The sequence below is a fragment of the Nelumbo lutea genome, chromosome 4, assembly GCF_056320005.1.
Source record: "Nelumbo lutea isolate HS-2025 chromosome 4, American lotus-T2T, whole genome shotgun sequence".
Lineage (NCBI taxonomy): Eukaryota > Viridiplantae > Streptophyta > Magnoliopsida > Proteales > Nelumbonaceae > Nelumbo > Nelumbo lutea.
The window spans coordinates 39,836,252-39,856,434 of record NC_142687.1 but is presented as its reverse complement, the minus strand read 5'-3'; the positions used below and the strand labels follow the sequence as shown (position 1 = coordinate 39,856,434).

At 34.7% G+C, this 20,183-nt stretch overlaps 1 protein-coding gene across 1 annotated transcript; it reads right to left on the bottom strand.

The window, feature by feature from the left end:
- Window positions 1-1,010: 1,010 nt before the first annotated feature.
- Window positions 1,011-9,443, bottom strand: LOC148855345 (transcription repressor KAN1-like). The gene is made up of 6 exons (XM_088982071.1): window positions 8,566-9,443; window positions 8,344-8,420; window positions 7,806-7,851; window positions 7,290-7,449; window positions 1,744-1,840; window positions 1,011-1,502 (listed from the first exon to the last, which is right to left on the bottom strand). The coding sequence occupies exons 1-6, from the start codon at window positions 9,032-9,034 to the stop codon at window positions 1,389-1,391; spliced, it is 963 nt and encodes a 320-aa protein (XP_088838197.1). The 5' UTR covers window positions 9,035-9,443; the 3' UTR covers window positions 1,011-1,388.
- Between the last annotated feature and the right edge of the window lie 10,740 nt (window positions 9,444-20,183).

The window sequence follows — 20,183 nt, the reverse complement described above, 5'->3', positions numbered from 1 at the left end:
GTAACCACTCCGGTCTGTTCATACAGAGCTTCTGGACTATAAATAACCAAACACTAGGCTCCAATATGAACCAGTTTGGAATGGAGGCCACGTCAACCATTGTTGGATATTTCAGTACCACAACTATACAACAAACCTTCATGGAAAGAGGTCCCTTAGGCTATGTTTGGTTTGATAGAAGATAAGAGAGAAACAGAGAGTTGAGGTTGTAAAGGAAATTTGTGAAAAATCCTAACAAATTTCCCTCAGCTCTTTTTCTGTTTTATTTAATTTTCTATTTCTATCAAACCAAACAAAGCCTTAGGCTCTACCTAGGCTCACTGTCATGGAGTTCACTGTCATGGCATCTAGCTGCAGCATTAGGAAGCAATTGCACGTACGGTCTGTTTCATAACTGAATACTTGATCCAGCTCAGTTGTGGCCTGTGGGACATCCACTCCCAACAAAAGATTCAGGTGAGGGGATGAGGTTGCACCCCATAATCGAAACATATCGATCACTTATTAAATTGCACTCTGTCTCAGATTAGTGTCAAATTCATCCATGGAAAAAAAGTTAGTAACTCCTTTTTGTTGGTAATCAGATGAAGTCACCTGGCGGTGGATAACAAAGCTGCGCCACCCATTCTTGACTCTTGAGTGATGAGAGAATCTTAAATTAATTTTACACGAGTTGCGTTGCCGTGTTTTTCACCGGCCGGTGGTCCTACCACCCTAATACTTAAACTCATCGTCTGAGGTAATTTGGAGCTTATAATGGTCCAGTTTCTTAGATGAATTATGCGATGGATGTGGACTACTACTACATCATAGGAAAGTAGGAGTCGTCTTTGCACCATGTGCTGTGAGGCTTTTCTGGGGTACGTATCAACGTTAATAGCAGAGAGGCCAGGAAATGACATAAAGAGTTCCAAAAGTCAAGCCTTTCACACTCTAGGGCGACAATGGACCCATAAAAGGATGAAACACTGCATCAGAAAAGATTTTATAGTAAAGGAAAAAAGAGAATATAACCCCAAATAATGCACCACTGAGATCTGATTCCTTTTTCTTTCTCCTTCTTCTTCTCCTTCTTTCCTGATTTCCATGCATGGAATAACATCAACTCAAATTAAAGTGCATCAATGCCACTTACAACACCCAGAGAGAGAGAGAGAGAAAAAAAAAAGAAAAGCTTACAATACCCAAAAAAGGTGTATGTCTGATATGAGACTTACATGCACGGAATAATTAGATATGGCTTCTTCATCCAAATCTACTCAACACCCCTCTTCTTCTGTTTGTATGTCCATATATTTCTATATCTACATATCCCTTCTCACTGATGAAGATACTGGACCAATCATGGAATGCCAGCTTTAAATGTTGAGACGATGGGTTCTAGTTAATCAGTCATGCTCTTGACCACACCAGTCTGGTCTTCCTAAGGTGAACTCCAAGCTTGGGTTCTTGAGCTCCAAATGAGATCCCAGAAAGCTTTTTGTTCGGGTCAAATCGCTTTCCTGTTAAGATGAAACCATGTTAATTGTCATCTAATGACACCCATTTGTTAATTTTAGTTAATTTCAAAATAATATTCATCTCCACAGAACTCATGCATGGATTGTATGTATATTAATTTGAGGCATGCATGCATCATTGTGGAGTCTCTGGTCATGCACACCCCATCATTAATGGTCTTAGATGTGTGCATGTAACTGAACAAAAAAAAAAAAAAAATTGAAACTTGGGTGTGAGAGTCACCTCAATTTGGTGCCCAGATCTTTGCTGAGATGGGAAGGTTTCTGATCTATGTCCATCCATGTCACTTGAGTTAGTTTGCAGCCAGCTTCCTCTATTGCTGAAAGTTGCCATAAAGAGTAGAGTTAGATTTCAGCTATTCTAATTGGTTATCAATGTCTTCTTCGTTGGGTGGAATAAAAGAGTAAGAAAAGTTGCAAAAAGTTGACATTCATGAAAGGCTAAATACCAAAAATGGCTAGTAATTTAAAGGTTGCAAAGGGACATTTTAGATGAGTAGTTTTCCCTGCAAAGAAGATGATGGGAAGTCTTTTGTAGAGTTCCTTATCTCTTTGTTCTTAGTTTGGGGAGAATTACTGCTCTTGTCATGTTGCAGTTTTTGGATAATCAATACATAAATTCATTTCTATACCACTATGTTTTGAAAAACCCTACTTCCTCATTTACTTTCTTGTGCATTTGGTGTTGACACCAATAAGAAAATGGAATGTGTGAAGAAGTCTGATCGAGTAGCTTATATGTAGAGAATATTAACGACACACGAATGTTCATGAGGAAGTGAGAATTGAGAATCTAGTTATCACATTTCTCTTCCAAAATTATCACTTCAACAAGCTGAAAGAACTATCTATTCTATGTCACTGATGGGTGTACAAAGATTAAAGATTAAATGCAACCTAGTTTCCTTTATATGATTAATAATTTCTTCTTCATTAGACTACTTCCAACTTTCTCACACACAAACACACAATAAATAAATAAAAAATCAAGTTCTAAGAGAATAATAAGGCTTTAGTTGCAGTGATATTTATGAGCCTATATGGAAATTACTGCAAGAATGCCTGTGAAATTATTCGATTAGTTAAATTTGCCTACTTGCTTTGACCTAAAACCATAAACAAACAAGGAAGCCTCAAGCAGAAATCAAATGAGAGATCTTGTAAATAAACCTAAATGCTTCCTGCATCAGTCAAAAGGGTTCTTAAAGATAGGCTGAAAGGATAGATCAAGATCATGTAATTATTTGTGTAACTTTCCCACGAGAAATAAGCTCTAAAGGACCTAACTCTGCAAATAATTCTGAGCAATATTGCTTTATTATTTATTGGAAAAGCTTGAAAACTTAAGAAATGCTTTCAAATATGTGAAGGACAAAACTTCAATGATAGATGACCTTCTGTAGGGAAATCCACTTAATTATAAAATTTTAAAAGGAGATTAAAATGGTTGTTAGAAAATGAACACACATTTTTATTACTCCAACTTCAGGGAAGGAAACCGGGCTTGATATAATGAATGATAAGAATTTAATTAATTGAAATGATCTAATTTTAATTGAAAATAATCTAGGTTTTGGGAAGATAAATGAAATGATATGAAAAACTCCTTGAGATAAAAGAGCAATTATTATGATATGGTGGCAGTGAAAGATACTATATCCATGAATGACAGACATTTAAATGAAAAGAAGTGTTGCCAGAAAAAAAAAAGTGTTAACACCCTGGCAGCATTGCATCAAACTGTACATCAGGAATATCTCCCATGCTTGCCTGATACATTCATTCATGGGGAGATATTCCTGATACGCAGCTGGATGCTGTGCTGCCAGAGTATTAGCACGCTTTTTGATGGCAGCAGATCCTGTCGCCATTAATATAAGAGTAGTAGGAAATAGGAAGGTTACAAAATTAGAGGATATGGTAGTATTGGAACATCTAAATACATGCATTTACATATACATGAGATGAAATAAAACGTCATAATCGTATTGCTTGTTCCCAATATTGTGCATGGCTTAAATCATTTTCTACTTTAATGACATGTGATACTACTACTGAGAATCTTTGGTGACAATGAAAGTTGCAGAAGGTATCTCTGCAACATTGTCCCCCGTGCTTTAATAGATAAAGGGTCCACAATTCACATCTACCAAAATCACTAGCATTTGGATTGTGACATAACAACCCAACATCTATAGCAGTATGCCTAAATATTTATCACGAAAATATAAACCATCATTCTATTTGTATTTTGTATTATTTTATATGTATTTGTATTGTATATATTTATATTTATACTCTTTCTAAACTGAGCCTATAGGATTAAGGTGATGAATTGCAAAAGAAGGCAATGGATAAAACACAACTTGTTTAGTATCTTAAATGAAAGTTCGTATGCTATCTATCTATCTATCTATCTATATATGCATAACGCAAAAAATCTTGTTCGGATACTTGAAAGATGGGTTTAATTTCTGAGTATTTCGGCCTTCAAATGTGAATTATAGAATGAGGAATGCTAGTAAACAAGTTCATGCAACTCCATAGACATGGTGGGATCCATGAAAGGCCACATTACAAGTGTAGGGCAAAGAAAACGAAGTTGTTTTTTACTAGCATTCCTCTTGGACATTTTATTGTTTCTCATAAACTATGTTCATATTAATTACATGGAACTAAATTAATTGAAGCTTATATATAAGTGGACATTGGTTTTAACTAAGAATTCAACTTCTAAAGAGATAAAAGTTGAGCTGGGGGTGCTGGCCTCCGTTTCTTTTGTTGGGCTGGGTTCACTTATATTTATCTATCCTTTTTTCTTTTTTAATAAATTTTTTATTTTACTTGTCAAAAAGAGTATAGAATTGGTCTCCTTTAGCCTCTAAAACAAATAATAATAATAATAATAATAATAATAATAATAATAATAATAATAATAATAATAATAATAATAATATAATGCCAATATATAAGAACCATGACAAGTTCACCACTAGGCTGAAACTTGAGTTAGGCAGGGTTAAGCATCCATTAAATTTTTTAATGGGGATCAAGCTGAATATAAGACTGGTGTAGTCGAAGTTCTTCAAGTTGGGCAACTGGATTTGCATATTCATGAGCAAAAGGAATCTTTCCAATGAAGTCTATAAAATGGGTATGATAGGTAACTATGAAATTTCAAGGGGTAAAATGAGAACAATATGGATCTAACCATGAAAGGAATAATGAAAATTGAATAATGTGTTTTTGTATTATTCCGTGAACCAGGTTAGTGAGTGAGTAAATTTTCCTTAAGTAGTATATATATATATATATATCATAAAACGATGGAAATCTGACAAGTTGTTAATTTGAATATTAATGCACATTGAGAGAATTTGCAGTGATTTATGTGTAAATTTTTAGTGGCTTTCAAAAGTGTTGAAGTGCCTGCCTTGTGTCCTGAATACTTTGTACGAAAAAAGTTTATGGCAAAAATTGGGTTTCCAAAATGTGCTTTGAACATGGTAGATGATAGATCATTGTCTTAAAATGATCCATCAATCTAAATTGAATGAGATTAATAGTATTAATTAGATCATTACAATAACCATAAGGGTTTATGTAGAGCTTAACTGTGCACATTATGTTGATTTTTAACATTTTTCACCACTACTTATCCCATAAAATAGAATACTTTATATCTTAATACCAAGAGGATCAAATATTTTATTAGTTTAGTAACTTCTACTATTATCTTTTTGATGTCTTTGATTTTTTTTTTAAATGGAAAGGTTTGAATTAGAAGATTATTATCTATTTACAATCCCTATATAAGGTTGTTATTTACTTATGATTCCATTAACAATGAAGGGCCATTCCTCACTGCAAATTAAAAATCAAATGAAAGTAATTAAGATATACCTTGGAGATTTTGGAGAAATATTAGAAAATAAAAATAGAAAACAATTACATTGAGATTAGTCAGATGATTACAACCACCTTATTAATCTAAAGAGAGAAATTCAACTAATCCAATCTTAATTATCCTGTAAACCAATTCTATCTAGACTGACCTAATTTACGAGGAACATAAATACTACTTATGTTGTAAATCAATACTACTAATTCAACCACTCCATTTCTGGTTATCTTATACGAGAAACAGCAAGAGCCAATTAGTTGTGTCCTTATTTTTCAAGGACAATTTTGCCCTTCCAACTTAGTAGTATATATAGTTCTTGAATATTGAGTACTCAACATTTTTGCCCTTGAAGAAAATAGTATTTTAATTACCACCTTATTTACTAGTTTAGCTACTGACTATATATATATCCGACTATCCTCACAAATTACTGATACGATTTTACTTAATTTAAAAGTAAACATCTCATTAATTTAATGTTATTACATGTAACAACTTCTCATCTCTTTTCTCTTCACATTTGGAGCTCTATCCTATATTCCTTTAATGATTATATATTTAGAGTATATATAAACTTTCAACAAAATTATAAAAATTAAGATTCAGAAGCTCTCCACAGCTGATCGAAATAGTATACGAGAGACTCCTCCTCCTCCTCAGCCATTAGTAGATTTTACTGTCCTCACCCTTTATAGCACACTCGCTATTTTACTATGATAATAACTTTATTGAATGTGTTGTACAGTTTCTGTTATTTCACTTCAGAAGTACCTTTTACCCTGGTTGGGTTAAAGCTGGTCATGCCTCCAAGCTTTTGTCATTATCATAAATGACAAGATTTTAAGTTTCATGTACAGTTTGTTGCTTGTAATGACTAAACCAAATTATTTAAGTATTAAAGAGTTAATTAAAGTATCTAATTAATAGCTAGCTATAGCTGAACTGCTTGAACATATCCCAATGTTTCTGATCTGGAACTCCGCAAATTTAGGACTCCAACGTTATCTCTCATCACATTCTCACTTTTCAACATACATATATAATTAATCTCACCGTGGAAAATGCAGTGAAGGGAATCCAAAGAGCTAGAGTAACGATGTTATATCAGATTGCATCAATCTATGGCTAATGCCACAAAACATCTAGAGCTCCGGCTTGTGTAGGTCATAGCTTCCCAGGAATTTTCTTTCCATGGGAAGAGAAGGAAAATGAGAAGAAAATATAGCTAGAGATTGGAATTAAATAATCAGCAAGGAAAGACAATGTGAAGCATAATATAATGCATTATTAATTAAACAATGAAAAGAGGGGGAGCACTCAAGTCAAGGGGTAGTCTTTTTGGTCATATGTGCAAGCTCCTCGTGGAGAGAATAAGAACCAAAGTTCAGTCATTATATATATATATATATATTAAACAATAAATAAGGATTAACAGTAAAAAGAAAGAGAAAGAAAAGTGCAGAGTTGTTGCTTTATTTTTTTTTTTATCTCTCCTTGTTGGTGTTCTATGTTTATAGCTTTGCTTTTAACTCATTCAAGCTCAACACCGCATCTCCATTGAAAATCGAAAAATTAAAGAAAGAAAAGAGAAGAAACAGAAAAAGCTAAAGCTGCCAAAGAACCCTTTTATTCTTCAGAAATGGAGGACGTGTGTTTGCGTTTTTCTAAGCTAAGCTATCCATGCAAAAGCAAAAAAAAGGCATTTATCTGTCGATTTATACCTGAAAGGGCACGTGGACAAAGATTTCTCGGATTTCATCTATATATATAGAGAACGGAGGAGAGAAAGACATAAAGAATTAAAGATAAGATATGTAGTCTCATGTACAGAGAGAAGAGATGCTTGGGGCTGTGGGTGATGTTACCTTGAAGAGTTACTCCACAAGGTAGCAGTAGAAGGGTAATCTGTATCTTGTTGCACAGACCCATCTGTCGATCCTCTCTGGTCGATAAATCGGCGTAAATTCAAATCGTTGTTAGTGGCTGCTGGTGAGAAATCTTCTTCTCCAGATCCATCTGATTGACCTTCAACAAAGAATGGAAAGTTCAAACTACTGTAGCAGCGCCCATAGAACGAGAGAGAGAGAGAGAGAGGGTTTGGTGCATATATGGATATACGTGCTACATAAGGACACAAGTAATATAAATTTACATAAAAAATGGAGTTATATTTATGTATTTGTGTATGGATGGATGTATATGTGCATGTGTACTAATGCTGGTTTGGTGTTTGGTTTCAGTAAAAGATGAGGAGTGGAGAGAAAGGAGGATTTTGAAATGGGTAGATAAGTGCAAAATAAAGATGACGGGGGGGGGGGGGGGGGGGGGGTTGTGTGTTAAGGCTGCTAAAAGAAAGCTGAAGGCTAAGCAATACGAATTACCTGAAGAAGCTGCAGGCTTGTCAGTCGTCTTAACAGTTCGATACATCTGCAAAGCCAAAGAGAAAAACAATATACAGGTTAAAGATAAAGGACGGAAAACTAAAGAAAATAAGCAAAAGGAAAACCGTCCTCTCTCTCTCTCTCCTTCAGACCCCTCAATAAAGAAAACGAATTATTAAAAAAGATAAAAACCAGTTCAAAAATCTCATGGGAACAGTTTCTTCTCTCTCTCTCTCCCTCTCTTTCTAGGATTTCTTGGTTTCTTCATTAACCACGAGGTTCATGTTTGGTAAGGCCAGTAATGACCTGTATTATTGAGAAATGATGGCTACTTTTTCTCTTATCATTCCTGTTCACTCTCTCATTTCCGTCTTCTCTCTCTAAAAGTAGAAGCTGTCCTGTCTCAGGAAATCAGACTCATCTATTCATTCATTCATTCATTCACTGCATTCATTGGCTACTGTGCCGGAGGGATAGATGAAGATCGGACCGATGGCAGAGGGAGAGAGAGAGAGGAAAACAAATATTTTAGCAGTACCTGCAAATGACTCTTAACATGAGCTAATGTAAGATCTTTGACATCCATGAGCTCAAGAACAGACTTTGGAGTCGCCCCTGAAAGCCAACCATATGAAGATGAAATTAAAGGAGGAAAAAGAATAACCGAAAAGACAAACGGGATCAAAATTATGTATGTAAACCAGAAAATTGGAAAAGAAGATGAAAACATCAAACAAGACACTGGGCGCAAATGCTTTACTTTCATGGCCACCGAGGAGCTCCACGGCGTGAACGAAGCGAGCATGAAGAGTGCTTGTCCATCGCATCCTTGGAGCTCTCATGTTCCTCTTGGTCGGTAGCTTGGGCATAAATCTTGATCTAATCATCGCATGAGATGCATCCGAAGGTCCAATTCCATATTGGTGGGGGTGGTGGAGGCTATGAAGTTGGTGGGGTTTCAGTGTATCTGATGATAGTCCATTGAACCTCGAAGCAGCTGCTGCTATCCGATAAGCTGATGATGGAGATGGGGAGTTCGGCCCGGAGTGTAAGATTGCCATGGGATCGAAGCCTCCTGCCATGAAAGGGGAAGAAGGAGAAGCTGAAGAAGGACAAGACGAAGAGCAAACCGAAGAGGGAGACGAGGATGAACACAAAGATGAAGACCAGGAGGGATAGGACATTTGGTAGAAGCACATCTTTCCATCCTTCTCTCTTGAACGCTCCATGGGGATGAAGGGAAACGAGCGGTTATGATAGACCGGAATCCCTTTTATCGGCCTCAGCCCGTCTGAGGCATCGAGGATTGAGGGGGCATGGTTTAGGTGATTCAGTCGGTTGCTGTTAGGATGGCGAAGGTGGTGATGTTGAGAATAGTGGTCGGTCGGTTGTTCATGGCGCAATTCATCTTCTTCGGCTCCTCCTCTAGTGAAGCTTCTCCTCCACTGGCTCTCGGCCTCAAATCCGTTTCTTGGGTTCGCTAGGGAGAGCTCAGTGTAAGCTTGTGAATCAGGTCTCACGGAGCTGTCACTGTTGGACCTGAGACCATCATGACGACGCCAAAGGTCTAAACCAGTAGTATCTTGGTCGCTGTTGCCATTGCAGATCGACGATGGAGCGCTGTTAGGGGGGCTAATATGCAAGAGAGTGTATCACAGATAATGACACTGGAACAAGGTCTCTCTCTCTCTACCTCTTTTTCTCTCTTCTCTTTCTTACTGGTCAAAACACGCAAAGCAGCAAAAAATGGGCAGTTCGATTTCCTTCCCCGGAGACGACGGGTTAAAAAATGAAGGAGAGAGAAAGAGAGTCTTATGTATGATTCCTTTTCCCCCACCCTCTTCGCTTGTCTGCGCCCTTCTCTCTCTCTCTCTAATATTTTAGTCATAAAATTATACAATAGATAAATGGATGGAGTCCAAGCTTAAATGGGTTTTGCAAAATATCGGAGATATAATGAATTTATCACGAAATATTGAGTTTTATAATAAAAACTCATTGACCTGAGAGACCCCAAAGAGTTGTTTGTTTGCTTTCATATTGTTATCATCGTAAACCCTAATTCCACATACCTTCTAATTCCCTTTCATCCTCCCAAATATTCTCTTCTAATCTTTCAACAACCTTGTCTAGCATAATGGGTTTATTATATATGCCATCCCCACATGACCATGAATGATGAACCTTCCCATTGACTCCAACATGAATAGATTTCAAAACCCTAGATTGAATCAAGATAAAATAATATGAGGCCCTCTTATTTATTTATTTTTCTTTTTGGGAAGTACTCCATTACCATTAATGCCTTCACCCCATCTAATAAACATGCTTTAGGGTGCAGCCCTCTTGGGTCACTACAACAGAGATGATTGAAGATACCACCACCCTCATCTTCCTCTCTTGTAGTCCAAAGTCTAAAGCTTAGACTATATGATCCAGTATAGGGGATGGATGATGTGGGATATGTGGTATGGTCCATATATATGTACCACAGTAACTCTGATTATCTGGAAGTTGTAGACCAAACACCAGTGGTCCATCTCACCATTCAACCATTTATCCTCTTTTGAATGGCCAAGATTAGTGAGGCAACTAGTAGTATGCTATCTATAACTTGCTTAAAGCCATATCCTATAAAAAAGTATTACTGAAGTGCATTAAATATTGGACGGTCGTGATGGATCTAATTGTGCCTGTATGATAGAGAAACATTACAAGTACTAGTGCGACTTGCAAAGCTAAATGTGTGTGTAGGAGCCTGCATCTATTGTACCTTTACAACAGTACAATCTTTACCATATCAGAAATGTACCTTATCAATTTGAGCCATTCAATTATTCAATTCCATATAAATGGTTTTTATGGACTCAATTCGTCTCAAATGATATAAATTATTGTACTCTAATCTAATATATTTTATAATAATTAAAAAAGAAAAAACCCTACACACATTCGTGCGTGCACGTGTGACCAGAAGTTTGCTGGAAGAGTCGAGCCTAATTGGGGGCCCAAAATAGTCCACGTTTTCATCTTCCTCTCTACCCATTATTAATTGGGCAATCTTAAGACGAACAACAATTCCCTTACTCCCGGCCTAACCCCAAATTAAGCACTTTTTGAAATGATTATCAACGTGAAAATCAAAGCTTTCAATTTCAACTCTTAATTAATTTCCAAACTTTTCTACTTTTCAAACTTCTGATAAATTTAAAGGGTATTTACTATATAAACGGTTGGCTGGCATGGATAGGGAAGGTTAAGTGACTGCCAGGTCAATCCAAATGTGTCTCAAATCTGAATGTATGGCAGATTGAATTGGCCACATTTATATACGTCTTTGTGTGAGCTACTACTACCAGCACAGCAGTATATATACCCTTTCCACGTGGCAAAATAAAGCCCTTCTTGTGCATTCTCTTCTGATGAAATAATCCGAAACTTCAACAGGTTTTGGTCAAGGCTGGGCAGAATCAGCCACGTGAGGTTGAAATGGCATATGTATATATCATCTAAATAAGAAATCTAATTGGGTAGGGTCTCTGTTTAGTTGAATAATTCAAAGAATTGGGTCTGATATTATTGAACAGGATTCTTATAACGTGTAACAATGGCGTTTGGTGGATCAAAAAGTTTCTGTGTGTTTCCTTTCACATCCCTAGTAATGGGTCAAGTTTCATACCAGCAGCCCCAGCAGGAGCCAAACGAAGACTTTCTTCTAGGCTGTTTTTTAATTCAAAAAAACTGAATCAATCTTGGTAAGGACAAACTGATTTAGCAAAGGTCTAATAAATGATTGGAAATAGGAGATCATTTAGATTATGTAAGCAAACGCATGGCCAAACTAAAAGGTCTCTTCACTTGATGGATGGTCCGATTAGTCACCTAATCTAGAGAAGAAATATAACTTTTCTAAATAGTTATTTGACAAGAAGCCAAAGTAGTTCTTTAATTAATTTGAAACTCAACATTTAGTTGCCTAATTACACAATAGCCACTCTGAACATGAAAATTAATTTCATTTCTGAATAATTCACCAAATCTGTTTCTTCTTTCTCTCTTATTGCTAATCTAAATCATCTATCAAATGGGGAACCTCTAGATTGGCCATGAACTCAATTCCCCTGCCAATTCTCCATGAAGTGTCTACAAAGGTAAGGAAAAAGCAAGAAAGTAGTATCACATTTGTTCTTATTTATTCTGTCGCTGCAATTGTTGTTGTTGTTCCATGAAGAGATCTGCAGGGATTTTTGTTCAATCAGTAATGAGAGAATCTCAGGTCTGCGCCTGAAACCATTTTCCGTCCTGGATAATTAAGAAAAAGGATATCTTATACATTTCTTATCCAAATCCCAATCCCAATAAGAGGCATGCAGAACAAAGACAACCACAGCACAGCAGATAAGCCCCAGTTCATTATGGATTGTGGGACCTCAGTACCTTAGACATTTAATAGAAAATAGTAGAATGATTTCAGGATTTAGGGGCCATTACTTGGTATAATGGTAAAATAAAAAAATACCAAAGGTTAATTAGGGCTGTATGCCTGTATCCACTCCATCCCTCCCAAGACCCAGACAGCTGGGACCTACACAACATTGGGTAATGGCCTTCTATAATATGTATGCCTCTCTTGTAATTTTTCTTTTTTTGACCCCCACCCCCACAAATATTTGAGGTGGAGGAGTAGCCAGCCACCTTATAAAATTATTATTAATAATGGGGGATAATGTGAGAACCTCATCCACCAAAGGAAATATACATTTTTAAGTTTAAAATATTAACAACCACCAATAGAAAATTAAACCTCTACTACTCCTATTGCCCATATCATGTGACTTAAGGTTATGTTTGGTTTGGTTTATAGAAAATAACAGAGAAACAGAACTGATGTTGAGGGAGAGCTCTTAATTAACAATTTTCATAAGATTCCTTAACATCATTTCCTTAGCTTTAACCAATCACAGCAAAAGAATAAAAATCTTGATACTGAAGAGGTGTGGATGGTATAATTGAGGATAACATTTACACCTCTAAGCATCATCGTGCCTTGTTCAAGAAAAAAGTTAATGTCTTTAGAATTATAGGTCAATTTAATTTGTTATTCCCTCTAAAAATGTATCACTAGCCATATGCAAGAAAATAGATCATACCTCTGTCAATTCATTTCTTGTCGGGGAGTGCTACTGAAATTTGAGTGTCACTACCTAAACCTTGGTGATGATCTGGACATACTTGTGAAGAAAACAAAACAGTAGACGCTTTTATTGACCAAAGTGTCCCCGGTAATATTGTCTTTTCTCATATGCATTGACAAAAATACCCATACAACACAATTTGAGTTTAATTTCCTTATTAGCATCTTTATTTATAGGGTACTAGCTAGCCTAGGAAGAAATGATTGAATACTCCCAACTTTGTAATTAATGAAATTATCTTTCTACTAGACCAATATATACATTTGGAAAATCAAAAACTCTATTTAAACTTAAAAGTGAACTTCATTTAGGTGGTGCTTGGCAGGGCTTTCTAAAAAGATCTTTCAAAGCTCTAAAACTGAAAGGATCTTTAGGCTTCAAAAGATGAAGATAAAGCTTTAAAATCCTGTTTAGTAATACTGTCCTCCAAACCCTCGTCTTTGGTAATACTGAAAAGGGTTTGTTTGGTTTGCAGTTGGAATCGGAATTAATAAAATCCATCGGAATTTTCCAGAATCAGAATGGTCTATTCCCATTAGTCTATTTGTTTCATACAGTAATTAGAATAGGAATTGGAATCAGTCAGTTCCCACCAGGAATGAGAATGAGATTCGATTTGGATTCTAGACTCCTATTCCCGCAAATCAAACGGGCCCTTTATAAATAGCATGTTTGATCTGTGCTTGTCTTAATTGCTCAAACCCACCTTAAATATATGTGTAAATATGTGCTTAAACCTATTTCAATGGCAAATTGCATTTAATACCCATTACATGTTCTTTTTGTGAAAAGGCATTAATGGATAAATTGCCAAAAGGACTTACACCCTCTGCTCAAGTACACACAGAACGTCGGTAACATTCAAATTTACTCAAAATTGTCAACATGATGATGATAATTACAATACTAGCGGCTGGAAAACTGGTTGGGTTGAACCAGAATCAGGGTACTACACACCAACAGGATTTTAATGGAAATAATACATATTGAAATCAAGGTGGTACTCTGGGAATTCGACCTGGTGATCCCTTTCTTAAAATTTCAGTCAATGTTGTTAAATCTCTGATCGTTTTAACCGTTGCTTATTGCTGTCACTAGCAAAAAGCTAGTTTACTCCTGTCATGGTGATAACAACCTACCAGATTGCATTAATGTCTATCGCTGATTTTACTCTACAAGTACATGAGTGCAGATATAGGTATTCTTTCTTTTCTTTCACTTTGTATATACTTTGATATAGAAAGGTTATTATCAATTGGATATTATTTGCTTAGATAACATAGTGAGATGCAATCTAATCTTTCCATGAATTGAATAAGCTGAATTGTATGGGCTGTTAGTTCATATAAAAGAATTTGATGTATATGAGTCTGATCAGAGATTGTTCATTTTTTAGTTATTTATTTATTTGGTGATAATGGAGGAAAAGACAGAAAGGATTTCGGAAACGTGGGAGAGCAACATATATGCTTTAGACAAAGGTAAAGTAGTAGAGATATCAGTTGCACTTAAATTAGGAAAAGCTATAAATTAATATTCTCTGGCATCAATATTCAGGGCATCCTAATCAAAAGCTTTCATGTTTTGAAATCTCAAATTTTTATTGAATTTAAGCAGTTCGACAAAATATTCTTTGTGTTTGCAGTATTTGTCAGATGGGTACTACTACTAGTGTAAACTCCATTCTACTTAATAACTTCTACTACTAGATCTCTCTATTGGTTAAAGTGAATCATGATTTTGTGGGCTCCTTGTATAAAATATTTCGTTATACAAAGTTTACTTGGTTTCCTTCAAGAAGAAAGAAATAACTTTGGATTTTCTTGGAAATTCAATTAATTGTTTAATTAAATTCATTTTGATACAAAAGTTGAAGTCCTTATTGCACAAATATCCGAAAGGAATGACGGAAACAGACTCCAGTGGGGAAGAGAGAGCTGACATGAAGGCACTTTCCTCCGAATTACATGATGCATCAAAGCTGATTTTAATGACTCCCACATTTAGGCGCTTTCCACACGATTGGCTTCCACTCCTTGGAAATTCTAGTACTAACATCAAGAAGAGAAGAGTTAACTTCACAGAGAAGATGGAGAGCATTTTCAAGTAAGATCGGAGGAGGTGTGGATTTATTATTAAAAACAGAGTTGTTCTTGTCTTTTCACATAAACCACAGATGGACAACAAGCCTTTCCTTAGTTGGAGGGTCCGTAGATTGGATATTAAGCATAGAGACCCTCTCCCACCAGACATAAAAGGAGTCCCCATTGGATGGTACAGGAAGATTACTATTAACGACGCTCATCCAAACTTGCTTATCATAACTACAGTTCAAAAAAATGTGTTCTAAATCCTCCTCCTCACCACATATACTACAACCCCATCAATATTAAACCCTCTACCTTTAAGTTTGAGCGTTGGAGGGAGCTTTTTACTAAGAATGAGAAACATTAAGACTTCAATTTTTGGAGGTTGGTTTAGGCTATGTTTGGTTCATTCCTGTGGGCTTCATTCTCTTGATTCTTTCTCGTTCTATGCAAAAATGAGGAAAAACGAATAGCATTAGAGTGTTTGGTTACAAAATTCTTGCTAAGAGCCACATTCTTTTTAGAATGAAAAATCAGTTTTATGGCACAAAAATTGAGTAACTTGTAGCATGAAAAATAATCATGCCCCATCTTGCTCATTTCATTCTTTGTGGAAAACTCTACCTACAAAAACTGTTGCCGTAAGTGTTTACTTTTGCGAAAACACTTTTATAAAAATACTTTTACATGAAAGCACTTTTATGGACCCACTTTTACGAAAGCAATTTTATGAAAGTACTTTTATATGAAAACAATTTTATGAAAATACTTCTATGAAAGCACTTTTTATGAAAACACTTTTACAAAAGTACTTATATAAAAGCCATTTTGTGGAAGTACTTTATAAAAGCACTTTTACAAGAGTACTTTTATAAAAGCAATTTTGGGGAAGTACTTTATAAAAGCACTTATGAACTTTTATAAAAGCACTTTTACGAAAGAATTTTTATAAAAGCACTTTAATGAAAGCACTGTTATGAAAGTACTTTTACAAAAGCACTTTTATGGAGTACTTTTATGAAAGTACTCTTAAGAAAATACTTTTACAAAAGCATTTTTATAAAAATACTTTTGCGAAAGTACTTTTACATAAGTACTTTTATGAAAGCACTTTTACAGAAGTACTTTTACAAAAGCACTTTTAGGAAAGTACTTTTATAAAAGCACTTTTACAAAAGTATTTTATAAAAAAGCACTTTTATGGAAGTACTTTTACGAAAGGACTTTTATGAAAGTATTTTTATGAAAGCACTTTTACAGAAGTACTTTTACAAAAGCACTTTTAGGAAAACACTTTTATAAAATCACTTTTACGGAAGTATTTTATACAAAAGCACTTTTATGAAAGTACTTTTAGTTACAAGCATTTTTAGGAAAATACTTTTTATAAAAGCACTTACAGAAGTACTTTTATAAAATCACTTTTACGAAAGTATTTTATACAAAAGCACTTTTATGGGAGTACTTTTATAAAAGCACTTTTATGAAAGCACTTTTATAGAAGTACTTTTACAGAATCACTTTTAGGAAAGTACTTTTATAAAAGCGTTTTACGAAAGTACATTTATTAAAGCACTTTTGTGAAAGTACTTATACAAAACATCTATGCTAAGTGGTAAACATTAACTATTGTTGACCTAGGTTGGCGGTTTGTGAATATCGGCACGATTTTTTTTTTTTGAAGAATGAAAATGAGCAACATAGGACATTTGTTAGTATGAAAAGAATTCATTTTTAGGAAAAAGTGTTTGGTTCATAGCAATGTTTTCTCATTCTACCTATTTTTACCAATTCTTGTCCATTTTACAATTTCATCTTGAGTAAGAATGAGAAAGAATGAGCCCGAAGTTGAAATTCTAAAGTGGACAAGAATGGGTAAAAATGGGCAAAATGAGAAAATATTGCTATGACCTATGAACCAAACAGTTTTTCCTAAAAATGAATTCTTTGTAGACTAACAAGTGTCATATGTTGCTCATTTTCATTCTTAAGAAAAAAAAAAAACTGCGTCGATATTCATAAATCGCCAGCCTAGGTCTCCAAAACTGTTGCTGTAGATGTATACCAGTGGATGGTCGACAATCAATGTTTACTAGTTGGCTTTCATAAAAGTACTTTCGTAAAAGTGCTTTCATAAAAGTACTTTCGTAAAAGTGTTTTAGTAAAAGTACTTTTATAAAAGTGCTTTCGTAAAAGTGTTTTTATTAAAATGCTTTCATAAAAGTACTTTTCTAAAAGTGCTTTAATGTAAAAGTACTTTTATAAAAGTGCTTTAATGTAAAAGTACTTTTATAAAAGTGCTTCCATAAAGTACTTTTGTAAAAACGCTTTCGTAAAAGTACTTTACTTTCGCAAAAATACTTTCATAAATTTACTTTATAAAAGTGCTTTCGTGTAAAATCTACTTTTATAAAAGTGCTTTCATGTAAAAGTACTTTTATAAAAGTACTTCCGTAAAAGTACTTTTGTTAAAGTGCTTTCGTAAAAATATTTTTGTAAAAGTGCTTTTGCAAAAGTAAACATCTATAGCATTTTGTATGCAAAGTTTTCTCAAAGAATGAAAATGAACAAGACGGGGCATGATTATTTTTCATGTTGTAGGCTACTCAATTTTTGTGCTATGGAGCTGATTTTTCATTCTAAAATGAATGTGACACATGGTAAGAATTTTGTAACCAAACACTCTGATGTTATTTACTTTTGCCCATTCTTGCCTAGAATGAACAAGAATTAAGTGAATGAGGCCTAGAGTAATGAATCAAGTATGGCATAATTTGCTCAAACACAAATTTTAATTTGAAGAATATAATTCACCACCCATATCAGTTATGGAATGCTTAATTTTGTGATCAAATAAATATTCAACTTGCGATTTAAATTTACATACAAAGCATCTAACTTACGCATGAGAGGATAATTCCAAGAATAATGATTATAATTATCAACAAAAATAATATAATAATGATTGTCACAAATTGATGAAATAGTTATAGGCTCCATAAATAATGATTATCACAGATTGATCATAAATAATGTCTCAAAGGTGAAGACACCTAAGTACAAGGAGAAAAAAGGTTAATTTCTGACCTTAGCCAAGTGGGCAAGAGGTGCGAAAATCTATTTATAAGAATTAAATGGCAATTGAAACTTAGATAATAGAAATGTAATTGTACAAGAAGCAATGTATGTCCAAATCTCTAATGCTGGATGTTCGTTCAAATCTCTAAACTTCCAGTATTAGAGATTTGGACAATGTCTCTAAATGCCGGGCATTTTCTGAAGCTGCAGCTCGTTGCTGTTAATTGGGATATGAGGTGGCACTGGATAATAGGTACCAGTGCTGAAAATATTTCCTGAAGCATTGGTACCAAACAAAAAATATTGTTATTATTCCAAAAAATGTTTTACCTGACAGCAATGTTTCCAAATAAAAAAAAGACATTGTTTTCTTAGAAAACGGTGCTTTCAACCCACACATCAGCAGAACCCTGCAGCATCGATGCCAAACATATACTGGAAGGCTAAGAAGGCTTCAAAGCTAGAGGAGTAGAATCCGAATGGTCTAGATTAGGATTCAGACTGGGAAGGAATTGTTTTGGAATTTAGAGGAGGAAGGACAAACGCGGAAGGAGGTTGATTCGGTTCAGAGGGAGGGAGAGAATGGAGGGAAACTTTTGCTTTATGTGAGGCTGTTTGTTTCTTTGTAGGGAGAGTGTTTGGTTCAGTTGTTGGGAAGGGCATTTTTTATTGTTTGCTGGAATATATTGGGTTTTGGCTGGGCCGGTTTGCCAGTTTAAAGTGGGAATGAAGGTTAGGGGTTCTGTTGTGATGTGCAGGTGTAAGAGTGGTCCTTGCCGTATCCTTTTTTTTTTCTTTTAATAATTTTATTTTATTTTTACCTTAAAAAAAATAAGGGTAGGGCTAGGACCTTGGAGGAGTGTGTTCCTTCTACTATGAATTAACTATAAAGATACTTATATGGCACTAAGAATTATAGCATTCAAATTCTTTCTCAATCATCCTCATGTTTATATGACTTTTCTAATGCTATGTGGCCCAGGCACTGGTGACCCATCATTATACTATTGGATTAATTTGAAGGAATTTTTGGTACCCAATCCTAATAGAATAATCCATTTATCAAAACCCTATAGGTTTGAGACATGTTTGGATTTTGACCTAGGATACCTAAACCCAGTTATACTTCAACAATACCTAAAAAATGATTAATTTTGGATTCAAGTACGGAAGCCAAAAGAAATCTCCAAAATTTTTAATGAATTTACTTAAAATAAAAATGTGAAATTTTCCTAGAAAAAGTGGTACTTTGTCAATATTCTGTCTTTGTATAGAACCTATAAATTGAATTATAAACACAACTATGCTGTAAAATATTTATAATATTAATAAACTAAGAATTCAACAGAATTTATCCATTTTTTCTTTAACTTTTTAAGTTACATCATATCCTAGGCCTTTTGTGGATGAAATTTCCAAATGTAAAACCTTAATTAAAATAGATTGTTTTTTTAGCATATTTGATATATGATAATCAGGTGAGAATGGTCATAAAAGTTAAATGGTTTTGGGTTCAAGGGTGCTTATGCAGGTTTAGGAATGAGAATGACAAATTCATGGATACCCTACCCATTGTCGTCCTTATATATTATGTTCTCAGAGCTCACTGAATCTTATTGGCTTTTGAGAAGTAGACTATTGTTTCTCAATCAACTATAGAAATAAATTATCAAACATTAGCTTCTTCTTTTCATGATATTACAAGGATATATAACATATCTCTTATGTCAAAATGGTTTCCCTCCCTCATCTTCTTGTCAGAATTTTTTCATAAACTCGATGATTGTGATGTAGCCTTTCATGCATGTAAGAATCATGTTGTAATTATCTATCACTTTATACGAGATGAGATTGTTTAGGTTCTATGGTTGCTAAGTTTTTGTTTCTTTTCTCATCATTTGGTTGATGTGTTTACAAAGACATTAGATAAGGGTAGTTTTCCCTTCTTTATTTCCAAATTGGGGAGTTTTCTCTCTTCTTCAAACTAACTTGTGGGGGTGATAGAGGGAATTCTAATG

What these genes read in the sequence shown, in the direction of transcription:
- LOC148855345 (XM_088982071.1), bottom strand. Translation starts at nt 9,034, where the DNA reads ATGGAGCGTTCAAGAGAGAAGGATGGAAAGATGTGCTTCTACCAAATG. An exon ending in GCTCCTCGGTGGCCATGAAA is followed by an intron (nt 8,421 to 8,565) that starts GTAAAGCATTTG and finishes GTTGGCTTTCAG; the next exon opens with GGGCGACTCCAAAGTCTGTT. An exon ending in GATCTGGGCACCAAATTGAG is followed by an intron (nt 1,503 to 1,743) that starts GTGACTCTCACA and finishes TCATCTTAACAG; the next exon opens with GAAAGCGATTTGACCCGAAC.